Here is a 23,956-nt window from a genome sequence, read left to right as displayed (position 1 = left end):
TCTTGTTTCACTACTTTGGTCTCCCTAGAATTCCTACATAACCAAAACTAAAATGCCCTCTGACATGCTAGTGAGTTTGAAGACTCCTTTGAACATTAGTAACTACTACCTAACACCATATTTTACACCATAACCAGACTATAGTAAAGACACGATGGCCAAAAAAAGGATGACGAAATCCTTCGAGGGACCACCAAGAGCCACCAAAGAGAGAGAGAGAGAGAGAGAGAGAGAGAGGATTGACTATTTTCACAATCGTGCTACATCTAACACAAGAACAAGTAAAGGCACTTACTTCAATACAAAGTCTAGGTAAAAACCTTGTTTGTGGAGCCTGATCTTTCTTCAGAGGTTGTATTTTAGCCATGCTTTGGACCCAGGTGTGTTTATGCCCACTCTATGAAGGAGGGCTATAGGGGGGCAACTCCCTGCTGCTACTGTCGCCAAAAATACATGAAAATTGGCGCATAAATTGTGTGGTAAATTTTTTGTAAAGAAGTAAGTACCTTGACTTGTTCTTGTGTCAGATGTAGCACAATAGTGAAATCAATCAATCCTCTCTCTCTCTCTCTCTCTCCCCCCCTCCCCCCCCTCTCTCTCTCTTTCTCTCTCTCTATCTCTCCCTCTCTCTCTCTCTCTCTCTCTCTCTCCCCTTTAATAGACTAGTAGGTAATTAAGTTGTCTAGTATCTTTTGATGGGCTAATTAAGCTTTAGTAATAGATTTGATAGACTAGCAAGTACGACGTACTATAGTTCTTCAAAGAAAATCACGCAAAGTAACCTCTTCCTCTCACAACTAATTGTGGTCCACCTTAGTTTGCTTACAAATGACCTTATCACCTCTTGTGTCCTTAGAATAGCCCGCAAGTTCGTGCTCTTATTACTATAAGGGATGTTTCACCTGAAGCGACACCCAAAGCATATGCTAGTATCACCCACTTGGTTCAATCCCTAGAATGTTTCTTTCAAGAAATAAAAACCTTCATAGATTCAATGTTTTATATTTTTCTTAAACATTATAGGGACGAAACTTGGCTGATCTATAGTGGCACATGCCTTGGGCATTGGTTTAGGTAAAACATGATTATAGTATTTAGTCTTCTCAATAAAGTAAAAGTATGCGCGTGTTTACAAGATTAGCTTTTGGAAGGAGAGAATCCTGGATTTTGACCCCTTAGAGTGGAAGGACCTTGATATGAGAATGACATGATGATGATGTGAGCATGTTATGTTACGCTCTTTACAATGTTCATGTGCTTTGTCACATGGGCCTTAATAATCACCTTAGTTTGATCAAATATAGTCATTACTATGTGTTGCACTTCAAGCTACTAGGACCTATAATATTCCTATAATTTATGGATATATACAAACTCCCCTCCCTTGCTGGACTTCCTTTTCTAAAAATCCCATTCTCCTCTACCTTGCTAAAATTTCCTTCCCTTCTCCCTTGCTAGACTCCCCTTTCCCCTTCTCCCCTTCTGAAACACCCTTTCCCCTTGTTCCCTCCTCAAATTTCCTTTCCCCTTTCTCCTCTCCATCTCCATGGTGCTCTCTCACATCTTTTAAATTCACCTCTCCGTGTCCCTCTCCCATCCATCTCCCCCTACCATCCCTTCTCCTTGCTGGACTTCCCTTTCCCCTCTCCCTTGCCAGATTTCTCTTTCCCCTCTCCTAGCTAAAATGCTCTTTCATGTCTCCCTTGCTAGACTTCCCTTTCCCCTCTCTCTTGCTAATTTCTCTTTCCCCTTCCTCCTCTCCCTCTCCATGTCCCTAAGGCTCATCTTTTAATTTACCTCTCCTCTCCCATCCCTCTCCCCTTGCTATCCCTTCTAAAGTTCGATTTCCTGCTTCCTTGCTAGACTTCCCTTTCTAAGTAACCTCAAAATTTTACATAGAATACTGAGAGAATTACATTATTTCTTGGCATAGGAATATGGAGAAATAATGTTGGAAACATGCTCACATAACGCATGAAAGGAAAATTTTTATTTAACCATTTCAAAATGTAAAACACCAATTGAAATTTTTGAGCTACACAGAATTGGTGGAAAGTTTATTTATTTAATAATCACAAACTAAACATGTAGAATGTGGTTGGTGCTCTAAATCCATAGCATTTCTTGATGCTTATTTGTGATAGTTTTTAAAAGAAAATGATGAATGGGCATTAATATAAGTGCTGAAATATTAAAAGAAGGCATCCGTATAAGTGTCAATATAATTGTTAAAAAAAGGCATCATATGTCATAATTTAAAAAGAATTATTCTACCTACAAAGATTTCCTTGCCTCTATTCCACATGGTACGTTATGTACATGGTGCATTATAACTTTATGACTTTGCATAGTGTATTGCATACACATGGTATATTATGACATTATGATATTGCATAGTGTATAGCATGCATATGGAGTGTATAGTGGGGAGTGTATAGTGGGAGTTTTGTATAATCTAGCCATTGGAAGGTGATGTATAGCATGCACATGGAGTGTATAATGGGAGTTTTGTATAATCCAGCCATTAGAAGTGCGATTTTATAGTAGCAAAGGTCCATTGGGAATGCCTTGAAATGATGTGGTCAGGACTAGCGAAGATTCCTAAAGCAGTTGGTAAGAGTGTTTGTCAAAGTCAATATGTTTATAGTTAACTACAAGACTTCTTTCAATCGTGCAATTAGAAATCTATTTAACAAAAATAAAAAATTATTACTTCAAAAAACTAATATCACCAATCTAGAAATGTGTGTGTAGTCAATCATCTCAATCATTAAATGAAGCTCTTGCATGATCCTCTAAAGACATATTAGTGGGATGATGTTCATCTTGTCCTAAGTCTTTGATGTCCCCACATCAAATAGTAGACCCCCTATATCTAGGTCTCAGTAATGACTTGAGGGGCTTAAACTTGTTATGATCTTGTGTATGTTGTATAATTTTTAGCTCAAGTAGGAGCATTGGAAGTATTTCTTTCCATGCCATCAACTATGACATTTTTCATCTCTTTGTAAGCCTCCACATCTACAAAGACATGTCACATCCTTGTGCAACTTGAATCACATACCACCATTTTGCATCCAAGTAACATAGTTGAAAAATAACCCATGGTAGCCACGTAAACACTATAGGTGGTGATTGTCACCATGATTGCATATGTCAACTTGCCTAGTGGCCCAAGTCAACCACAATCATAAAGGACTAGGAAACTCATGGAAGAGTGGTAATGAAAATAATATTGTAACCCTACCAAGATAAGCACTTGTCATTATTATAGAATCCCAAGTCATGTAGCTGATGGTTAGTATAGTAACATTGGCAATTGACATCGGAATCAAGGAAGTCAGTCCACGCATTATGTTAATTACCTCCTCTTGGAAGAGGAGGTAATTAGAATGATACCCGTAACCCTACAAAGACAAGCACTTATTATTGTAGAATCCCAAGTCATGTAACTTATGGTTAGCATAATAAAATTGGCAATTTGCATTGGCAATAGGCATTTGACATTAGAATAAAGGAAGTCAATCCATACATTATGTTAATGAACAAAGTTAGGATATTTCTAAGGGAGAAACGAGTAACTTAACAAACCTAAACTAGATTGAACAAAGCCATCCATCTCTAACTAAACTATAGAACACAAACCAAACCCACTGAAACACAAAACACACACTAAAATTATAGAATGAAATTGCACACAAACACAACAATGTTGTAGAAAGACAAAATGCAGGCACACATCCCATGTCATAGGAAATGCACACACAATGGAATTGGGGGAGCATTGTAGGTAGAGACAGAAAGAGAGAACAAAGAGATGGGGCGTAGTTTCAAGGGCAACATGAGATAGCTCGGGTTGCACATGGAGAGATTAGGAGGGTTGGATCTACACATAGAGGTTGAGGAGATGCAAAGCTAAGGTAGGGAGAGGAGATGTACTCTGCGACAAGAGGGCAAAGGTAAGGAGACAAGGTTGAGTGAGAAGCAAGGTGAAGTAGGGTAGTAACAGGGTAGAGTGTGCGAGAGGTGGGACTCTTGTGACATTGGGTCTAGAACAACAGTTTCATAGGATTAGGCACAACAAGCTGTAGGAGGTGACCATCCATTCACAAGAATAGGCAAATACTAATACATCCATCCAAACATGGACGCTTACATAGATTTGAATGTCAAGGACAAGCTATAGGTAATGAAGGTATGAATTGTCCATATTGAAAGTGCCCAACTGTGGGTAGTTGGCATGTAAACACCTTGAGCTTAATAAGGGAGGGTTCACAACGTCTGGACAAGGGGAGGGTTAAGGGGCATTGATGTACGTTGGCACAAAATAATTGGTGGTAATTCATGTCCGTTGTATTTGTTTTTGTTCAGCTTGGGTAGGCTACCTGAGGGGTTTGGAGTTACCAATCAAATGGGTAGAAGTTGCTGCTGCAATGTCCAGTCTTGTGTGAAATACATCAACCATTTTCCCGCCTAGGTGTCCAGACATTTTTGAATCCTCCCTAAGTTTTGCTACATGCTATCTTCTTTACCCCTCCTTAAATTCCATAACTGCATCATGTCCATGGGTGCATTTGAGCAGCGACAACAATAGCTTAAGTGGTTGGTGAGTGTTGGCGCACTTGTGCTGGCTGCTCGTGTGCGAATCCCTTGGTATGTTCCTTGCTCCTTGTCACCGTAAGCCAAGGGCGGATGTGTCGGCATGTGTGTGTGAGAGAAAACAAAAAGATTTAAAAAAAAAGATGAATGACTTTCGTCATTCAGAAGGCTTGCTCAAAATGTAAAATCACAATGACTTAGGTAGAAGCTGAAAGCCAAATTGAGAATCTTGGATTTACGTTGCCCCCGCCCTAATTCTCTCTCTCTCTCTCTCTCTCTCTGTGCGTTGTTGTCTTTGCAAGATAGCGAATTGTGAGGCTAAATTTCTGCAAGACTGTTAGGAGCAAGGCAAAGTGAATTTCATGTAAGTTGATTGGCGGATTGCATGGTATTTAAATAGAAAGGGCCAACACCAAACCACGTGGACCAATACATTCCATCCCCTTTCAAGCAGAAATCATGACTGATAAGAGTGAGTTCCCCTGATGGCAAATATGCCAACCTTTGCCGAAATTTGCCAAGGTTTGATGCGTTCCCACGTCAACCCCCGAGTGTTCACCGAGAGTTGTGGGGGGGGCAGTGCTTCTAGGCACCAAGTGTGCCACTTGTTTTAATGGCGGGAGGGGCAGCCAAGTGATCCTTCTGGGCATAGCGAGGGGGGGTAGAACTAGGAACCCAACATAGTTGCATATTATGCGAGTCCTACGTTATGCTTGGGACGGGGCAGGCCAAAAAGGGGGTGGCGGTGCCAACGAGGCAGCCACGTGGAGAAGGGAGAGGTGGCAAAAGGCGGGCCAAGGAAGGGGTGCAAAGGGGTGGAGGTGCCAACGAGGCAGCCACGTGGGACTGAGGGCTATGCTTCAAAATGAAGAAGAAGAAGAAGAAGACGCAGAAGCAGCAGAGCTTGTGTTTTGTTGGGAGCTTCGCTTCTCTGCATCGTCTTCGTCTTCGTCTTCGTCTTCGTCTTCCTCATTTTGCAAAATGTTTGACTCACAACCATTTCGATCCTCTCCTCCCCCTCCATTGCTCTCTGGATGAACAGTCTTTGCTCAAGAATGATGCTCACCGCCCTCCGAACTTAAGCTCCGGCATCCATGAACCATGCAGAAGCGCCCCCCCCGGCGTCGCCCGCTCCGCTCTGCCGCCTCCCCCATCGGATCGCCCCCCCCGACCGCCTCCCGCTGCTGGCAACTCTGCTCCCTCTTCTCCATCACCTGGATCGTCCTGCTCGTTGTCGACTCGCTTTTCATTCACACCATCGGACTTGGAGGTATCCCATCTCGCAAAGCGACGGTTTTCAGCTGCCAATCTTGTCCATTTCGTGCACCTCAATGATTTTCATCTCGATTCCTTCCTCGCAAATGCATGCATATGCGGGAATGATCGATGATCTATCGCTTTGAATTGATGTATTCAAGATTTTCAGGTGCGCCTTCCAGTAATCTTCCATGGTCAGTCGCCTGGCTTAAGGGCGTCAAGGCTGATAAAAATGACAATCAGAAGGAGCGTGTTTCCTTGAGCGCCAGCTGTTGTCACGATCCGCAGGAGGGGGGTACCCGTACCACCGAGGCGCACGAAGTATTGGTTGATGAAGAGCTGCCGGATTCAGCGGAAACAACAATCTCCGCGAAAAAAAGATTTGGAAGAAGCCGGGACTTATGCTCTCGTCAACCTTTTGCTCCGTTTCCAGGGGAGTCTAAATGCAGCTCTTCTGTCCGTGATCTGTTATTGGGCGTGGTTTTTCCATTATGTTACATTCGACCAGCGGATTCAGGTTGCGTAATTCGCAAAATAGCGTATAGCACTCCTAGGATAGTGAAAAACAAATCTCCGACACAGGATGCGTTACACCATTTAAGTCGCCTTGACCCAGACGATGGTGAAAGTCAAATCATCTCTGCGGAGAACGTGCGAAGTGACATTTTGAAGTCGCCGGCTCAATACGACGTGGATAGTGGTCAATCATCTGAAGAGGTGAAGATTGGCGAGGGACAACTGGATGGGCATGAGAACCGCACAAGCCCTGATTCTCGTCTAAATGGAACGGATTCTACCCTAGTAGAGGAACTGACAAGGAAGGTGAAAAATGAGAGCCACCATGTTAAAGTTCGTGTCAGACACGAGCCCGGAGACGGCCCCTACAATTATGCATCCGAGTCAAAGGGTGCGAAGGTTTTGGCCAGCAACAAAGAAGCAAAAGGAGCTTCCAACATTTTGAATAAAGATAAAGATAAATACCTAAGAACTCCTTGCAGTGCAGAAAACAAGTTTGTTGATATGGAACTTTCCGAGGAGACGTTGATTGTTACAGTGGCTATCGCAAATCATGAGTTCTATTCATCAAACGTTCGAGAATTTGAGCTTTGGGGCAGTTTGGAATATCCTACGGAAGAATGGGTTTTCATCCGAAAGTTTGAGGCAGAGAATACCCGAATTCCACAGACATTCACGTTAAGTGAGCCAAAATGGGTGCGGTATTTGAGAATCAGAATGCTGAGCCACTATGGGTCTGATTTCTATTGTACCGTAAGTGTTCTAGAGGTATACGGTGTTGATGCAATTGAATGGCTGCTCGAAGACTGGATTGCAGAGGAGGTAGGGGTGGTTTCAAGGGTGTTCTCTGCTGTGCCTCCTCCTCAGGAAGAGAGCGCCTTAGTGGGCGAAAAAGCTGTACCATCTATGCAGTCAGCAACCCAATTGCTCGATAAGAATGCAATTCTGGAGCGGGACACTGCCCCCAGTCCAACAATGAATGCTGACGAGCTACCTGTAGAAAAAATTGTCGATCGCCCTGAAGGAAAGGGAAAGTCAGAAAGCTACAATCTGAGGGATGCAAACAAGGTGGAAAAGGGACAATCAGTTCATTATCAGAGTGGTCGTCCAGCATTAGATGCTGTCATGAAGCTTTTGATGGAAAAAGTTAGATCTCTTGAACACAACCAGCCTCTCCTGTCTCAGTATATGGAAGAACTAAACGACAGGTATAAGGGACTTCTTAGAGGTTTCGACAAGGAATTCGCGATGATGACTGGAAAGCTTAGTGATGCAGCAGTGGCAATATCTAATCTAACTGCCTGGCTGCAGATCATGGTGAGAATTATTCTGATTTAGAGCCTTTTATTGTCCACAATTATGCAAAAAAGTTATGCAGACGCAAAACAGTTTGAAGTTTAAGAGAGATTCTGAACGTGTGCAGGAAGGCAAATTTAAGGAGGACAAGTACCTTCTGGAAAGAGATATATCAACTCAAGTCAAGGCTTGGAATGCAGATTTGGAATCCCTCAGGTTGGTTAGCTTGAGTCTCTTTGTTGCCCTTTCCTGCCCACCTTAGTACTAGGATCGAGTATGATGCTAGCAAGAGAATTGTCACAGAAAACACGTTGAACAGAGGGGTCTCAAGAAGCCAGGAAAACTGAATCAACAGTTTGATACGTTCTAATACACCCAGAAGAAAGAATGTCCCTAGCTAGAAAAGAATTAGGCTGGTCTTTAAAGAATTGTAGCCAGTCCTAATCCCAGTCCTAACCCCAGAGATTGTGCTTGATGCGTTCATGTTCCACTGACTGGGATCAAATTCTGCCCGCAAGAGTATGGAGCAATAGAGCCAGATGGCTGTTAATGCGTCCTCCACCGAGATTCCTGATTTCTGGTCCTCCATAAGATTAAAGCACCTTGTTTTCTATACGTTCTCCATACTGAGTTGTCTAAGGTTATTTGCTCCATTGAACATGCATGCTTGCTTCTCAAGCTACTACCTAGGTCATTATGTAAGGTCCATGCAATTGCTCTCGATGAGGAATGTCTGATATGAGAAACCATTGCACTCCACAAGGAGGAATGTCTGATATGAGAAACGACGTAGTACCTTCAACTCACTAACCCATGTAATTTGAGATCTCTTGGAGGTCCATATGTAGGGTTTAAGACTCTTTTGGTGTAAACTATCAACTTAATCTGACCTCTCTGGCATTTACACATGTACAAGGTTTGCACAGCTATTCACTACCCTGCCATATAGGCCAGTACGTCCTGCAATACATATCAGTATAGTGCTGAGCAGTCACCCCCAATCTGAGGTCCTACTAGGACAGCTTTGTTGGGTAGGGATAAGGTCCAGGGCAGAGGGTAGCTAGCAAAGGCCATAAAGCAAGAATGACCATTTTAGGTCAGTTTCAGCCTTGTGTAGGCCTTTTGCACTTATTTTACCTCTTGGACCAAAATGAAGGTAATTTCTTAAAGTCCTCTACTATTCGTTGTCAATGATAATTTCCACGCTATGCACACTTATCCAAACCTTCCTAATCCTTTGCTATTACAGCATGTCGTCATGGTGTTTTACAGTAAATATCCCTTTTCACTCGCACCAACTCGAACACAGTATCTGAATCCAGCCTCAAGACCAATAGGAGGGCGGTAATAAACAATTAACCAGCCAACTCTCTCATGTTAACAGTTCAGCAAGTAAACAACAAAATGGATTGGGAGCTAAGAATGCTCCTGCTCAAGACAATGACACAGACTGGCCCCAAACCTTGGCACCCCTATCAGTATTTCTTTAAATAATTGGAGAACCCTGCACATGGGATATACAATAGATTCAACTTCCCTTGTGTTCTGCACATATCTCAATTTCAGAGGGCTGCAATACCACAAGCAATAACCTTGCTGGGATCTGCTCTCACCTCACAAAGCAATAGGCATCCATCTCTATTCCAAATGCTTACAAGAAGCTTGGAGTTGTTACGAGAAACACATGCGGGTCACACAACTCCCCTGACTGCCTCAGGTGTCCACTAGATCACTAATATGACCAAGCAATTGGTGAAAGCAGAAATGATCAGCCTGCAATCTTGAGAACGTGCATCTCTCTCGGATAGCAACACCCGTGCATCTCCCTACCTGCCATGGCTCTCCAAAACAGCTCACAACAAAGAGCCATCTCTGTGAAGGAACTGTGAACACCTAACTAACTGGGAGCATCAAGCAAAGCTCATTCTCGAGCTAATGCGTACCAACAGAAGGACATTCTTCCCATGCTGCCATGCTGGCAGCTGTCAATGCAACCAAGGCAACCTGGTCGTACAAACTCATACGCCGCCTGTACACCCAAACTGTAGCAGTCCATACAACTGTGAGAACCATACAGCCCGTAGTACAATAGCCCGTACTACAGCTAGTAGAGTCTGTACACAGCTGTACGTACGATGGCTATGCAGTCAAGCCCACCAGTGTGGAATTCCCACCAGCCTTCAAACTCTTGTGACCAGCCCGTGCTCACGTATGCTGATCTCGAGCATCCCCAAGGCCCGTGGGCCTTGTATGCAGCATACGGATGGGATTCGTGTTGTGCGCTTGATAAAAGTCGCTGTATGGACAGTCTGTCCTCCAAGGCAGCTAGCCCAATGACCAGCTTCCAAAACCCAACTAGCTGCTAGCTCCTGACAGCCTGCCGCGTGATCATTCCCTGCTCCTGATCGTTGTAGTACGGAATTCGTCAATCCCTCTTTTCCGTTGGCACACACGCCATTATCCTCCAGGTGCTTCCAACAGCCTGTATGCTATGCACATAGCCTTTGAAACTTTTGGTAGGTGCCTCCTACGTTTCATTTGCCCCCACCCTCTATAGGGCCCTTTTTGGACCAAACTAATGGTCCAACCTTAGATCCTTTGCCTCCTCTTTGGACTAATCAACAAATTCACTCCCAAGGCATTAGTTCCTACGGCCTTTACACACCTAACAACCGATGGCCTTGCCCATTATTTTCCCAGGGTCTTGCCCACATTCCAGCTCGAAAACTCACGCCCTCGTGACATTATCATCTTTGTCAATGTTTTAAATATAGCGGTTACGACAATTTGATGCTAACCATGAATGTGGATCTCATATGGAAGGGAGCACAAGGGAGTGGATGAATTGCTCCACTACCCTGCTCCTCAAGTGCACAACTGGGCTGGCTCTGCTCCTCTGACAGGCCCTGCAAAGAGATGATCTGAACTGCTCCAGAAGACGCCTGGAAGAACTGCTCCAGGTGGTGCACAGGAGGCTGTGCATGTGTGGAAGCACTGCTGCACTGGATGCTGGTCTAAATAGCCCCCCAGCCCATCTCTAGTTGGGTACAGCAGGCTGGCCGACCAGCCTGCATAGTGGCCGACCCACCTGCCTGCTCATGGGGGCACACAGCCCTATATGAGGGCACACCCCTCTATGCCTAGGGGGGCCGACTCAGCAGGCCCTACAGGAGCCGACCAGGCCTGCTACTCCCCTATATAAAGGGCTCACCCCCTCCAGCATACAAAGAGGCTGCCTACAGTGGACTAGATCTAACCTCACGGGGCGGGCACACCCACAACACAAGCCGTCTCTCTCCCTACCCTAGCCTCACACTGGGTGGGCACACCCACAAACATTGGCCCTCTCTCATCAAGAGATGTTGATCTCTAACACCCTCTCTCAGCTCTTGGATGGAAGAGAGACGCTAGGGAGCTGTGTGCGCCGCTGGAACAACTGGAGGAATCCGTCGTGTGATGCTCCACTGCGGAAGACCGTCACAGATACTGTCGAAGAAGCCCCTCGTGGCTTGAACGGCCTCAGCACGATCACTGGAAACCTGGAACTGTTGCTCCCAGGCCACAGGTTTGGACTGAGACATCATGATACCCCCCTCAACATGAGCAAACTGAATGCCCAAATAATAATGGAGCTGTCCCATCTGGTAATGGTACACTGGGTCATCTAGTATAACAATCCAACTGCTGGTACTGGTACTGGTACTGGTACTGGTACATGACTCCAACAAAGGATCCGGAAACAATAATCCATCTGATATTGCCTCCGGGGCAACTGCTTCCCTGCATGCACCTGTATCGCAGAGCTAGATAACCGCCTCTGAGGCCCCCTCTCAAGTCCAAACTGGTACACTGTTGCTAGATCGATGAACTTCAGTGCTCCAATGGCAACGGGCATATAACAACTCACAAGGATCAATCAACTGTGTCTGGGTTTCCGCACTGGCAATCTACAGACCCATCCAGATCTCCAGTAGCATAAGAAAATAGCTGTAGCAGAACACTAGGAGACCCCCTCTGGATCTGCCAGGTCATAACGTCCAAACAAAATAGAAACTGATAACATACTGCCACCTGAGTCAGCGGGAACAACTCCTCGTGGCTCGAGGTTCTACCTGAAAACCTGCCTCGAATAAATGACTCCTTGCTCGGTGCACTTGACCGGCAGGTCCAGCTGCCACAAACAAGCAAGCAAGCCTCCATCTGGATCCGGAAATCCTGTTGGCAGCTCCTACTAAGTGCTACTAAAAGGCTGGAGTATACGTGGTCGCAGCAGTCACACTATTGGCTACCTGGTTATGGGACCCCTATGCATTCAGTTGGGGACACTGACGCCAATAATGGCCTTTCTAGTCACATTGGTTACACACATGGGCCTTCCTTGGGCTGTGAATAATGGCTCCCATGTTAAATGCAGGTGTTTGCACTGAGTATGGATGCATTTGGTCACACGGGTGTGATAGCAGAGCCTCGCAGGGCTAATGTGTTGTGATATTGATGCCTCTGAGTGAGGAAAGAGCATTGAATACGTGTGAGTTGGTACTCATTGTGTATCCTATTTGCTGGCTTTGGCAAGTAACATGTTCCGTGCCGGAATATGTTTTTGGTTTCTCTAGGAGATGGGTCGCATGCAGGCAGTGGTTGCTAGGCAGACAGCACATCTTTTGTACAGCCTCGTTGCTGAGTAGGCAGGGGTCGGGAATCCATGCTTGGAATGGGAAGTATCCCTGGAACCCCGAGATGGATGGTACAGGTGTGATTGCCATAGTGTTTGCTGTATTGTGATGCTAGATCTCTTTTGGGAAACAAGTTATTGTATCAGGATATGTGTGACCCATAGGGTGAGAGACTATTAGTCATGGCAGTCCTGGACAGTGGAGAAAGCTTTGGTATGCTTTCTTTCTCTGCTTTGAGCAGATGGATGACTAATTGGGCACTGGTAACAGCTATGGGGTACTGTATGGCCAAGTGTGGTCACTAGTGACAGTTCCGGGCTGTGTGCAAGCTTCTTGGACTAGGGATGGAGACCTACTACCAGGAGTAGTGAGAGCGGGTGAACAGTAAGGGCTATGCAGGGTATGTGGTTGCTCACTGGGATGTGGAATGTCCTAGTTGTAAGGAGTATATCCTTTATGTAGCCTGGATTTTAGGGCCTCTCACTTAATTAAAGAAATATTGAAAGGGGTGCCAAGGTTTAGGGCCAATTTGTGTCTTTGTCTTGGTGCAGGGGCACTCTAGCTCCCAATTTGCTAGTAATGCTTGTTAATGTAACAATGTTGACTGGTTACTTGTTAGTTTTACTGCCCTTTGATTTATTGAAGGCCGGTTTCATTGTTGGCTAGACGTTGTGCATATTTCGAGTTCTGAAGACCTTGCAAAGGGACCGGTTGCAAATCCCGTGTTTGAGTTTTTGAAGGCAAGAGTTTTTCCAGAACACAACAAACTCTGAATTCTGTAGTCCTCGAGGCAAGGGCTTTCTCTGGAAATTTTGGTCTTTGGATGGGTGACTCCCCCTCCCCCGTGCGAATAGACCCTTAAAACCCTTAAACCATGAGGAAAAGAGACCCCCCCCCGGTCCTCCCCAACGGATTTTAAGGGGGTGATCCACCCACCAAGTACCCTGGGGCTATATCGGTATCTAGAGCTCCAATCCACTCAAAACAAGCAGCCCAAACGGAGTGTACCAGTTTACAGCATAAAAACAAGGAAGAAAGGCTAAAAGAGAAGGAAGGAGGGGCCATTTGAAGTGGTTTTTTGACACAAGCGAAGCAGCAGTCGGATAAGTACCACCAACTCTACAACACTTGAATTTTGCTGTAAAATAAACCCCTATCACAAAGACAAAGTGTTAGCATCTTTGGATGTAATTTGTTTTGTTAAATGTTTGCTTTGGATGTAATTTATTTTGTTTCAATTTTCATGTAATATTATTATCGCAAAACATGTCGAATGTAATTTGTTTTGTTTGAATTTCTATGTAGTACCATTATTGCTGACATATTCTATGTTCTAACTCTCTCTCTTGGTCACGGGCGATGGCATCTTAATTATTCCACCCAGCCATACTCTCCTGGATCGCATGGTTTCAATAGATACACCTTTTTTTCTTTCTCATGCCTATCCACGAGACCCTCATCTCCCTAGATGGTTCCCCCTTGTCACATGTCATCATTTTAGCCTTTCACTTAGTGCACCATTTACCCCTCTCTTGGGGCACATTAAAACCATTTGCCCCTTGGCATTATTGCACATTTAGGTGCACCTAGGCCTTAGCACTCAGAACCACCTAGTCAATGCCATTTCACCCTCACCTAGGACCTTGGCAGTTACTTCTCTTGACCATTTCATTTACGCACATAAAATATTACACAGAAGTCGGTCATCTAAGAGAAAATGCCCACCGATCTTTCCGAGGTCATGCTATCTCGGCTAGAGCATAACATTCCTTCCCTCTTCAAGCATCAGCGTCCTCGATGATGAAATCTGGGAACACTCTCCGTAACTGGTATACGGATTCCCAGGTAGCTTCCGATAGAGGCTGACCATGCCATGCAACCAACACCGTGGGTATCTTCCGATTTCGTATTTGCATTGTTCCTCGGTCCAGGATTCTTGTTGGTTTGCGTCTTGCATTATCCTCTATCTCCTGAAACAAAACCACACCTTCGATTAGTGAGTCACCAATATGCAAAAATTTCTTTAAACGAGAAACATGAAACACTGGGTGCACCTTACACCCCGGTGGCAATTCTAATTTATAGGCTACCTTGCCTATTCTTTTCAGAATTAACCACGGCCCACAGTATCGAGGTGATAACTTAGCACACTCTCCTGAAGTCAATGACTTCGAGTGCGAAGGAACTCTGAGAAAAACTTTTTCTCCTTCCTTAAATACTCTTATAGACCGGTTCTCATCCGCATATACCTTGGCTCTATCCATAGCCTGGCGGATATTAGCTCTCGCAAGTGCTAGCATCTCCCGCATCTGAACCACAAAGTTCGCGGCACTAGGCACTTTCTGAGGTACTCCAACTATAGTTGGATTGGCTGGTCTATAACCATAGTTCAATTCAAACAGACTGAACCCTGTAGAGGAATGTTTCCTATCATTGTAGGCAAACTCCAACAATGGAAACCACTTGTCTCATGTATGTTGCCTCAATGACACATATGCTCTCAGCATATCCTCTAAAGTCTGGTTGACTCTCTCTGTCTGACCATCCGTCTCAGGATGATCCCCACTGCTCATTCCCAACTCAGTCCTTAGTGTCTCAAATACCGCTGTCCAAAAATGACCGGTAAATCTGACATCTCTGTTTGACACTATGGATCTAGGCAATCCATGCAGACGAAATATATGTTTAATAAACAAATCCGCCACTTGCGGGGCACTAACAGACTTTCTAGTCGGAATGAAGTGAGTCATCTTGGTTAGATGGTCAACCACCACAAGGATAGAATCATACCCTCCTTGTGTCGTAGGCAGCCCTACAATAAAGTCCATGGAAATGCTCTCCCACTTACTTAGTGGTATCTCCAAGGGCTGTAAAAGTCCGGGTGGCTTCACCCGCTCAGCCTTGCTTACCTGACACGAAAAACACCGTGTCACATATTCATGAATATGCTTTTTCATCTTTGGCCAAAAGAAATCTCGCTTCACGAGATCATACGTCTTCTCGACTCCTGGATGTTCCGCACACGGGCTGTCATGGCACTGTCGAATGACTCTTTGCCTGAGATCATTCTGACTAGGTACTACAACCTTGCCATTTCTTTCTAGCATACCATCCCTTATGGTATATCTTGCATAAGTTTGGCCTTTTCTGGATGCCAGGTCATCCTTTTCATTTTCCACGGGTTTTAACACATGAGCCTTAGGCCATAAGCTCTGGACAAACTCGTCCACCTTTTGAGTTTCTCTGATCTCGGTCATTAGAGCACTCTCTAATACCGTGAAACTCAAGTTGTGCATAATGCGAGACAACGCATCAACAACCTTATTGTCTTTTCCTCTTTGGTACCGAATCGCATGAGCTCTGCCCACCTAGCTTGGCGGCCCCTCAAGTCAGGCTGTTTACTAAAATGTTTCAGAGTATCATGATCTACATCCACATAAAACTCTGAACCATACAAATAATGCCTCCATGTTTTCAAAGCATGGATAACTGCATACAACTCCAATTCATGAGTTGGCCAATTTCTTTGAGAGGGAGAAAGCTTCTTGCTTTCAAAGGCTACTGGCCTTTCCTCTTTACAGGTTCTGCCCCCGGGATCAGTCCAATCTTATGCTGAACTTTCCACTCTGGAGGTAACCCATAAGGTAGTTGATCCCTAAAACATTCTGAGAACTTCTCTGATATCTCTTTAGCCAACTCGGCCATTTTTCCATCTTGGGTAGCCTCAGTGCTAGTCGATGCATCATCAATTGACTCTACCGATGCTATACACAGACACAGAAACTCTTTCGGAGTCCTTCGAATTTCCATGGTTGAAATCAGTGGTCCTCGAGGTAAATCCTTCTCACCTCGCAAAATATATTCTACCCCGTTCATCTTGAACTGGTAAATATGCTTTTTCCAATCAATGGCTGGATTTTTCCGAAAATGCCAAGCCATGCCTAGGGCTATATCTGCGTGAGCAAGTCTGGTCAATTCAAAGTCCAGCTTCTCAACATAGTCATGAATTCGAAGTTCCAACTGGGTAACCCTTTGGTCCCATACTTCAGTTGAACTTCCGTCCGCATAGTCAGACGGAGTAGTTTTCAACTTGAGCCTCTTAATAAGCTTTGAGTTGATTACATTGTGTGTTGACGCTGAGTCAAACAACACAATCACATCATGATTGGCGACTTGCCCTTTCATTTTAATCAACTCAGGCTCATCGAAAACCGTATACCCTGTTGCTGCGGGCTTAGAAAGGATGTTATCAGGTGCACCGCTTACTAACTTAGTAACAGAGACACTTAACAACACAGGTACTAACCTCTGAGAAGGTCCCGCCAATTGCATCTGCATATGTTCCGCATTGGGACTCTCCTGCATTTCCACGTCGCATTCAGATATTATCATATTAGCCGTGCGACGGTCTTTATTCAGTGGACAATCTTTCCACTGATGTCGCTGAAGGCAGCCGAAGCACAATCCTTCTTTTCTAGCTTTCTCTTTTTGTTCAGGGTTCAACGAGGACTTTGACCAAGCTCGGGCTGCCATTGGAGTTATTTTCCTTTTCACCCCAACGGTGGTACTTGTTTTTGCTGGTCCCTCAACGGGCTTCACCTGCTTGGTTTGGTCACTTGGCTGCGAGACACTTGTCTTTGAAGTCCATTTCCTCTGAAATCCCCCTTTTTTCGGGTACTCATACTGAGTCCGTGCCTGCACAAATCCACTAGGTCTGCCTCTGGCATCCTCATAGTTCAGGGCTACTGCAATAGATTCATCTAATGTAGTCACATATTTAGCCCGAACTTCCATTTTGATCTTGTCGTTCAGTCCATAGATATAGTCTTTTAATTGAACCGACATAGGGAGAGGGTCTGTTATTTTCATGACACATCCATGGTCCAGGATGGGAGAAAAAGTGGCTATTCCCATCCTAAACCCATCCTATCTCACTTGGTTTAGGATGGGAGTAATGATGACAAAAAGTTTTCCATCCTAAACCCATGCTAGCCCCATCCATGTGCTAGGACCCTAAATGGGCCCCAATTGCTAATCCCACTAATCTAGCTTATTTTCCTTCTCAATTACAGCCATCCCATCCTAAAGAATTTCGCATAAAATGCCAGATGGTTGCTGTTCCGCAAAGAGAGTTTGAGGCAAGAAAAGCTTGTTTTAAAATGCCAAAAGGTGGGGGTGCTCCTGCATCATTCTTCTCGCTGCTATGATTTGTTATCTTTTGGTAGGCCTTTCATTTGATAAGGTACTCTATAACATCTGTTAATGTCTTCTTCTGGAATGGTAATGGGTGCAACAATATTTTCTTGAAGATTTTCTTTACATAAACTAATTGTTTTGAAGAAGAAACAGAGATAAGGTTTGCCTTGCTTTCAATTATCAAGAAATATTCATTGTCAACCATCCACAATTGTCTGGATATTAAAACAATCATACACCATTCTATGAGTGCTTGGTGCCCATTTGCAAGAGGAAAATGCCAAATATCTGTCCACTGGGAAGCTAGCAGTGGCTCCAAGCAACCCTCACAAGGGCTGCCAAAGTTTGAACCCGCGCCATGGTCATGAAAGCAGTGCAAAGATGATCACATAGTCCCTCCTTCAGACAGATGAGTCTCAAATTGATGCACATCCACCTTAAGAAGAAAGGCTGAACCAAGGGCTGTGTTAAAAAATAATGAAATTTGGTATGCTTGTTGGTGATTTGCTGCCCACTGACAAGAGAGCACCACACCTGTCCTTGACTCTTTGTATGCCCCGAGAGATACTCCTCTGACTTTGCTGAAAGAGCTGAAAGGCTAGAGATAATGGGGAAACAAGAGAGAAGGCTTTCAACTATGAAGAAATATCCATTGCTTGCTGTCCACAATCACCCAATAGCAAGAAAAAATTTGTGGATATATTCCATTTTGTGACAATCATGTAGGCTATTTCTGACACTGCACACTCGTATATGCTGCTTCCAATGGAGCATGGAAGGGTGACTGAACTGAACTAAAAGTAAATAGCATGAAAGTTTCCACTACACCCCCAGTTCATTTCAAAGCTTGCAAAGATAGTATTTTTACAATCAAAGCTGCAAAGTGTTGATTCCTCTTGAAGATGAAGGGCTCCTAGCTGTCCCCTTGAAGACCCTGTTCCTTAGATGCTTCCCTGAACCGATGTGCAGATGTTGTGGCAGACTCCTTGAGAACCTCTAGTGAAAGATTAGGTGAGGAACGAGGACCCAAGGCCCTCCTTATTAGGCTGCAAGCCCTGCTAGGTCTGGGAGAAGATTAATAGGAGCTGGTGCTCTGCACAAATGCCTGGCTGAGTAGCAGTCCATGGGGCTGACATGTGGCACTGAATTCTGCAATAGTTACAATTGGAGCATATAAAGATCTTCCAGTCTGAAACTCGGGTTAACTCGCTATCTCATGGCATTGCAGTCTTCAAAACAAGAGCTTGTATTGATGCGAATGAAATTTAAAGCTCACTTAGACCTTCGCCTTGTTCTAGAGCCGAACATATTCAACTGCCTGACAGTAGGCTATGTGAGCCCAGATATGGAGCAGAAGCCAGCTAGTCATGCCATTGCCCTTTGTAAGAGCATGCATGTGATCTCCCAAAAAAGAAAAAAAACACTTTCTTCCTGGTTGTGTGAGTGGTGGGTGGTTTTGTGTGGTGTTGAAAGGGGACGGGGCATGAGGGGAGGAGAGACAGACGGACAAAACAGAGAGGACAGCCAGCGAGGTGAACAGCAGGCAATAGGCTGGGGAAGAGAAGTGGAGGGTGGTGGGGTGTGTGGAACGTAGTGTGAGGGGTGCAGCAGAAAGAGGGAGGGACAATGCCCCAGATTGAGTGTGGGGTTCATGTTTCTTGCTTGTTTACTTTCATTATCGGAATGAGTCATTTTTGGCTTTTGGAATAGATCCTAGAGGTTTTTTTGTCTAAAATTAGTGGTTTACTGCAGGAAGCAATTGGAAAAATTGGAGAATAAGGAGATGGTGGCCTTGACTGTGGCAATTTTGTCCATATTTTCAGTGGCAGTGATGCAAATACTGATGCTTTGCATGTCTTTGTGCAAGCTCAATAATACAAGGCTGTTAACATGGCGCCAAGCCTTGTGGGTTGTACCATTTTTGAGTTGTGGTCTTGTGATATTGGTCCTTTCAATGTAGGTGTTTCCTCAATGAAAGGCTGCCAACAAGTTTTGTAAGTGCAACATATTTAAGGAATTTTCTAACTACTATTTATGTGGCATCTTTGAGAAGGTGTAGTCAAAGATTGATCATTAAAAAATAACATGTCTGAAGTCCAATTTATTGTAATACTACACTATTTCCTGACATAACCGTGGCAGCTCAATGCAGTTGCCAGGTATTTCTGTAATTAATGTACTCGTCATGGTCAAATTGCTCAGCAGTTGCATTTTTGTGCTTTCAATCCATCCATCTGTTTGGCACCTTGAGATGAGACAAACTGCTCCAGTTATGTTCTCTATTGGCAGTTTATAGGAGAATATAGTGTAATTTCATCTGCAGCTGTATCTATCCTAGATACCATCCCTTGTGTGTGTGCGTGTCTGTGTGTTGATCTCATCCAAACAGACGATGCTGGACACCCACTGAATCACAAGCAGCCCATATCTGTCAGTTAACATGTGCAGGAAGAAAAGTGTAACATACAATATTCTTTGTGAATCTATGTGGCCTAGTAAGTCAATCATAAAAAATTATTACAATCCACAAGAGCCTTGAATGATGGAGAAATTTTGGCCAAGCTCAAATACAGAACCTTGTACCTCACACTCTCCAATGCTAGGGCAATCTGTTGCTCTACTCAAATACCAATGCCAATGTGGCAACCTAAGTATCTCACTGTGTGCCCTTAGAATCCGGAAGCGAAGTGCAGCCCCCAATCCTGGATCTCTTAGACATCCTCAGTCCCTGTGAGGAAGCCAACTTATTTAGTCCAAGTTGATCTTGGCCCTCCAGACAAAACAATAAGTCACGAGGGCCTCCTCGGTGCCCTCCACAAAGAGTGCTGTGTCATCTGCAAGACTCTGAATCCAAAAGCTGCCTGCTAATTCTCGTCTAAGTGCTCTCTTGTGCTATAGAGCATGCCGCCAACGAAGGCTTGGAATTGGAGCTCCTCATTGCTCTTCTGAATCTCGTCTACCACCCACGTAGCCCACTTGCCCTCGAGGGGACATTTTGGCTACTGCCACATCTCAAGCACTGCCTATCGTACCTCCTCTTGGAGTAAAGCATCTGGAATACAAACTCCCTTTGGAAGGAGTCCACACAACATGAGGCTACTCTAGATGCACAATGGGGGAGTGATGTGCCTGCAAATACCCATGGCTTCCCCTTTGTGCATTGCTTAATCTCCCACATACCCGGGGGATTCACTCTTCATTAAAGGGGGACGTCACCTGCGTGCATGAACTCCAAGAAAACCCCCTATTTAAGTGTCATCCTGCTTCAACATGTATCCACTTGCTTGGTACTATTTCTTTTTGTTTTTCAATAGTATGCTTATTAAGAAATGAAATGTTTTCCTTCTGTTCAGTTACGGACAATGGGGACTAGGTCTAGCATTTGAGGGTGGACCCCCTTGCTTGGGGTTATGGGCATTAGTGACCCACAAGAGTGATGGCCTCTCTTTGAGAGGGACATCTAGAAACCACACCCCACCTGAGTACCCAAACATGGGACCAATCAAATGCACAGATTGCATACCGACCTAGGAACCATTCAAGAGAATGTTCCCTGAGCTTTGGGTGTGGGCCTGGCAGCATGCCAAGAGTAATGGAGATACAAGATAAGACGACAAACAAATGAGCTTAGTATGGCTCAATTATGACCTTAGAGTACGTCAATAGATAGTCTAAGCTGTTAGGAACCCGTGTGTGCGATCAGAATTAAATTCTGACAACTTTGAAATTTTAGGGTTTTTGGGAGTGACGTGGCAGCTGACACGTGGCAGACTGCCACTTGGAATCTGAGCTGGCAGGTCAGTCCACCTGTCCCACACATGTGGCAGCATGCATGGCAAGTGGCAGGGCATGCAGGCCAAGTGTTTGGCCCCAAATCTACCAGGTTGTGGGTTGTCCTCTTTGGGACTGCAGCCCACCAAAAATCTGGGACAAGTGTCCACCTTCCACTCTAGGCCTAGGAGGGGGGCTGAGCCTATAAAAGAAGGCCTCTCTCCTTCATTCCACACATGAAAATTTCGTCACTTTTCTTCTCCCTCCTTTTAGATGATGCAGTAGAACCTCTCCAGCTCCTTGGGTGCAGCCAGCTTCTCCCCAGGCCATTCTCTCACCTCAGCAGCACTTTCTCTCTCTACAACAGCACATTCTCTCTCTACAGTTCCAGCCCCTCCTCTCCAGAAATCTGCCCCCTCTCAGCTCTTCTGGAACAGCAGTAGCATCCTCTCTCCTTCACCTAGCCTGGAGCAATCACAGCCCCTTTCTCTCTCCTGCTGCAGTCTTTCTCTCTCTACTGTAGAATTTCTCTCTCTACTGTTCCAGCCCATTTCCCTTGCAGAAATTTGCCTTTCTGTGCACCTCTGGAACAGCAGCAGCTCCTCTCTTACATCTCCTCCCTTGGGATCAGCATAGGCACTCTCTCTCTACAGCTATCACTCCATAAAAGCTTTCTCTCTCTAGCCTACAGGTTGTTTTTCTAAGCTGTTCTCATTCCAGCCCCATTTCCACACTCTCCTCACCCAAGGTAGCTTCAGAGGCATCAAGGACTTCATCTACAAAAGGGCCAAGTCACGAAGGGAGCCTGTATTGTCAAGTTTATCTCATTTACAGCACTATTTCATGTTGTTTCTACTATCTTTCTAGAAACTAGTGTTTGTCTCTAATGTTGGATGTAAGTGGTGATTGTTGCAGGCTTCTTCCTTGTGGATTGGGCAAGCCAAGAGCTGAAACCTGAGCTTGGAGTCCTCCTTTTTGTTGTCTACCTTTTGTACATATGCTCTTGAGTCTTGTATCTAGGTCCTAGGTTTTCACTGAGTTCATCAGTTTGGAAGGTGCATTGCACCTTGGTCTTGTATCTCCATTTTCAAGAATAAAGTGAGCCTGGATAAGGGGGGGGCCCCCGTCTTGGCCCCTCAATCATATTGCATTCTCCAATGATGTCACTTTGTGTTTAAGCTGTATAAGTCTTAATTCCAGCTTAATTGCAAACTCTTAAGTTCAAGTATATGTGTTTGGCAACTCGCAATCATCTCATTCAAATGCCTCCGCAAAATCCGTTGTTTGAATTGATAGAAAGCACCGAGTAGTTTACATTGGTATCAGAACTTAGGCAGTGGTCCTGTACTCTGTGCTTTCTCTTGTTGAGTCTCTCCTTCATTGAGTTATCTTGTCATCATGGCAGCCAATGGACCTGACCCTCCTCCTAACTTGCATGAGTTGAGTGCTCTCTTGGCAAACATTGCTCAACAGGTTCAAGTGCTGGAAAGCAGCCAAGCAGGAACTCATGACATAGGGCCCCAATCCCAAGGAAGAGGCCGTGCGGACAACACCAACTCCAACAAGGAGGGAAGATCATTCTCTTCTTCCCCTCCTCGAGGTAGACGGCGTCATCGGAGTCCATCTCCTTCGAGACGTCCACGGAGACGAAGGTATGCAAAGCATAAGGTACCTCTTGGAGATAAGCTCTTCAAGTTTACCAAGTACAAGGGAGAGGACAAGCCTGAGGTCTTACTGGCTTGGATCCGAGACCTCGAGTATTTCTTTGAGGGGGACGAGTACGAAGACAAGGTGAAGATTCGGTTTGCCGTCCTGCACATGCAAGACCGTGCTTCACTTTGGTGGGCAGCTATGGTCAACACTGGACAGCAAGCCCACACCTGGAAGCACTTCAAGAAGAACTTGATGAGGCACTTCCTGCCTAAGGAGTTTAAGAGAGATACAATGGTGCAGTGGGACATCCTCCGCCAACGCCAAGAAGAGAAAGTTAGTATGTTGATCGTTTTTGGGATACTTTGTTAAAAGTTAAAGCATTCAGTAGGAAGGATAAAAAAGAGCAGCAAAGGAAGTTCTTTGCTGGCCTACGGTATATCGTTCAGCATGAGGTCGACATTGCCACTCCTACTTCTCTCGAAGACACCATCAACATCGCCTTGAAGGTGGAGAAGAAACAATCTTTCTCCAACAAGCAGAATGGCAGCAACAACAAGCGGAAGTCCCAGGGAACCTCTTCCAAGGAACAAAAGGGTAAGGAGACAGCAAAGGACGCACCAAAAGAGCAAAAGTCAGCCAGCCAGCCTCCTTCGAAGAAAGCAGCCCGCACTCTCAACAAGATGAAATCTTCAAGCAAGTCCAAGAACTCTTGGACAAGGGATTGATCCAACCCAGTAGTTCGCATAGGCACTCTCTCTCTACAGCTATCACTCCATAAAAGCTTTCTCTCTCTAGCCTACAGGTTGTTTTTCTAAGCTGTTCTCATTCCAGCCCCATTTCCACACTCTCCTCACCCAAGGTAGCTTCAGAGGCATCAAGGACTTCATCTACAAAAGGGCCAAGTCACGAAGGGAGCCTGTATTGTCAAGTTTATCTCATTTACAGCACTATTTCATGTTGTTTCTACTATCTTTCTAGAAACTAGTGTTTGTCTC

At 44.9% G+C, this 23,956-nt stretch overlaps 1 protein-coding gene across 1 annotated transcript; it reads left to right on the top strand.

Moving 5' to 3' along the window:
- The first annotated feature begins 5,513 nt into the window (after nt 1-5,513).
- Nucleotides 5,514-19,690, top strand: LOC147893453 (SUN domain-containing protein 5-like). The gene is made up of 4 exons (XM_087386274.1): nt 5,514-5,869; nt 6,026-7,689; nt 7,796-7,884; nt 19,290-19,690. The coding sequence occupies exons 1-4, from the start codon at nt 5,701-5,703 to the stop codon at nt 19,495-19,497; spliced, it is 2,130 nt and encodes a 709-aa protein (XP_087242400.1). The 5' UTR covers nt 5,514-5,700; the 3' UTR covers nt 19,498-19,690.
- Nucleotides 19,691-23,956: the final 4,266 nt, after the last annotated feature.

The sequence above is a fragment of the Dipteris shenzhenensis genome, chromosome 15 (assembly GCF_047967505.1).
Source record: "Dipteris shenzhenensis isolate YYH24624 ecotype China chromosome 15, Dip_SZ_1.0, whole genome shotgun sequence".
Classification (NCBI taxonomy): domain Eukaryota; kingdom Viridiplantae; phylum Streptophyta; class Polypodiopsida; order Gleicheniales; family Dipteridaceae; genus Dipteris; species Dipteris shenzhenensis.
This window is presented reverse-complemented; position numbering and strand designations above follow the sequence as displayed.

What these genes read in the sequence shown, in the direction of transcription:
- LOC147893453 (XM_087386274.1), top strand. Translation starts at nt 5,701, where the DNA reads ATGCAGAAGCGCCCCCCCCGGCGTCGCCCGCTCCGCTCTGCCGCCTCC. An exon ending in CTGCCTGGCTGCAGATCATG is followed by an intron (nt 7,690 to 7,795) that starts GTGAGAATTATT and finishes GAACGTGTGCAG; the next exon opens with GAAGGCAAATTTAAGGAGGA. An exon ending in GCAGATTTGGAATCCCTCAG is followed by an intron (nt 7,885 to 19,289) that starts GTTGGTTAGCTT and finishes GGTTTACTGCAG; the next exon opens with GAAGCAATTGGAAAAATTGG.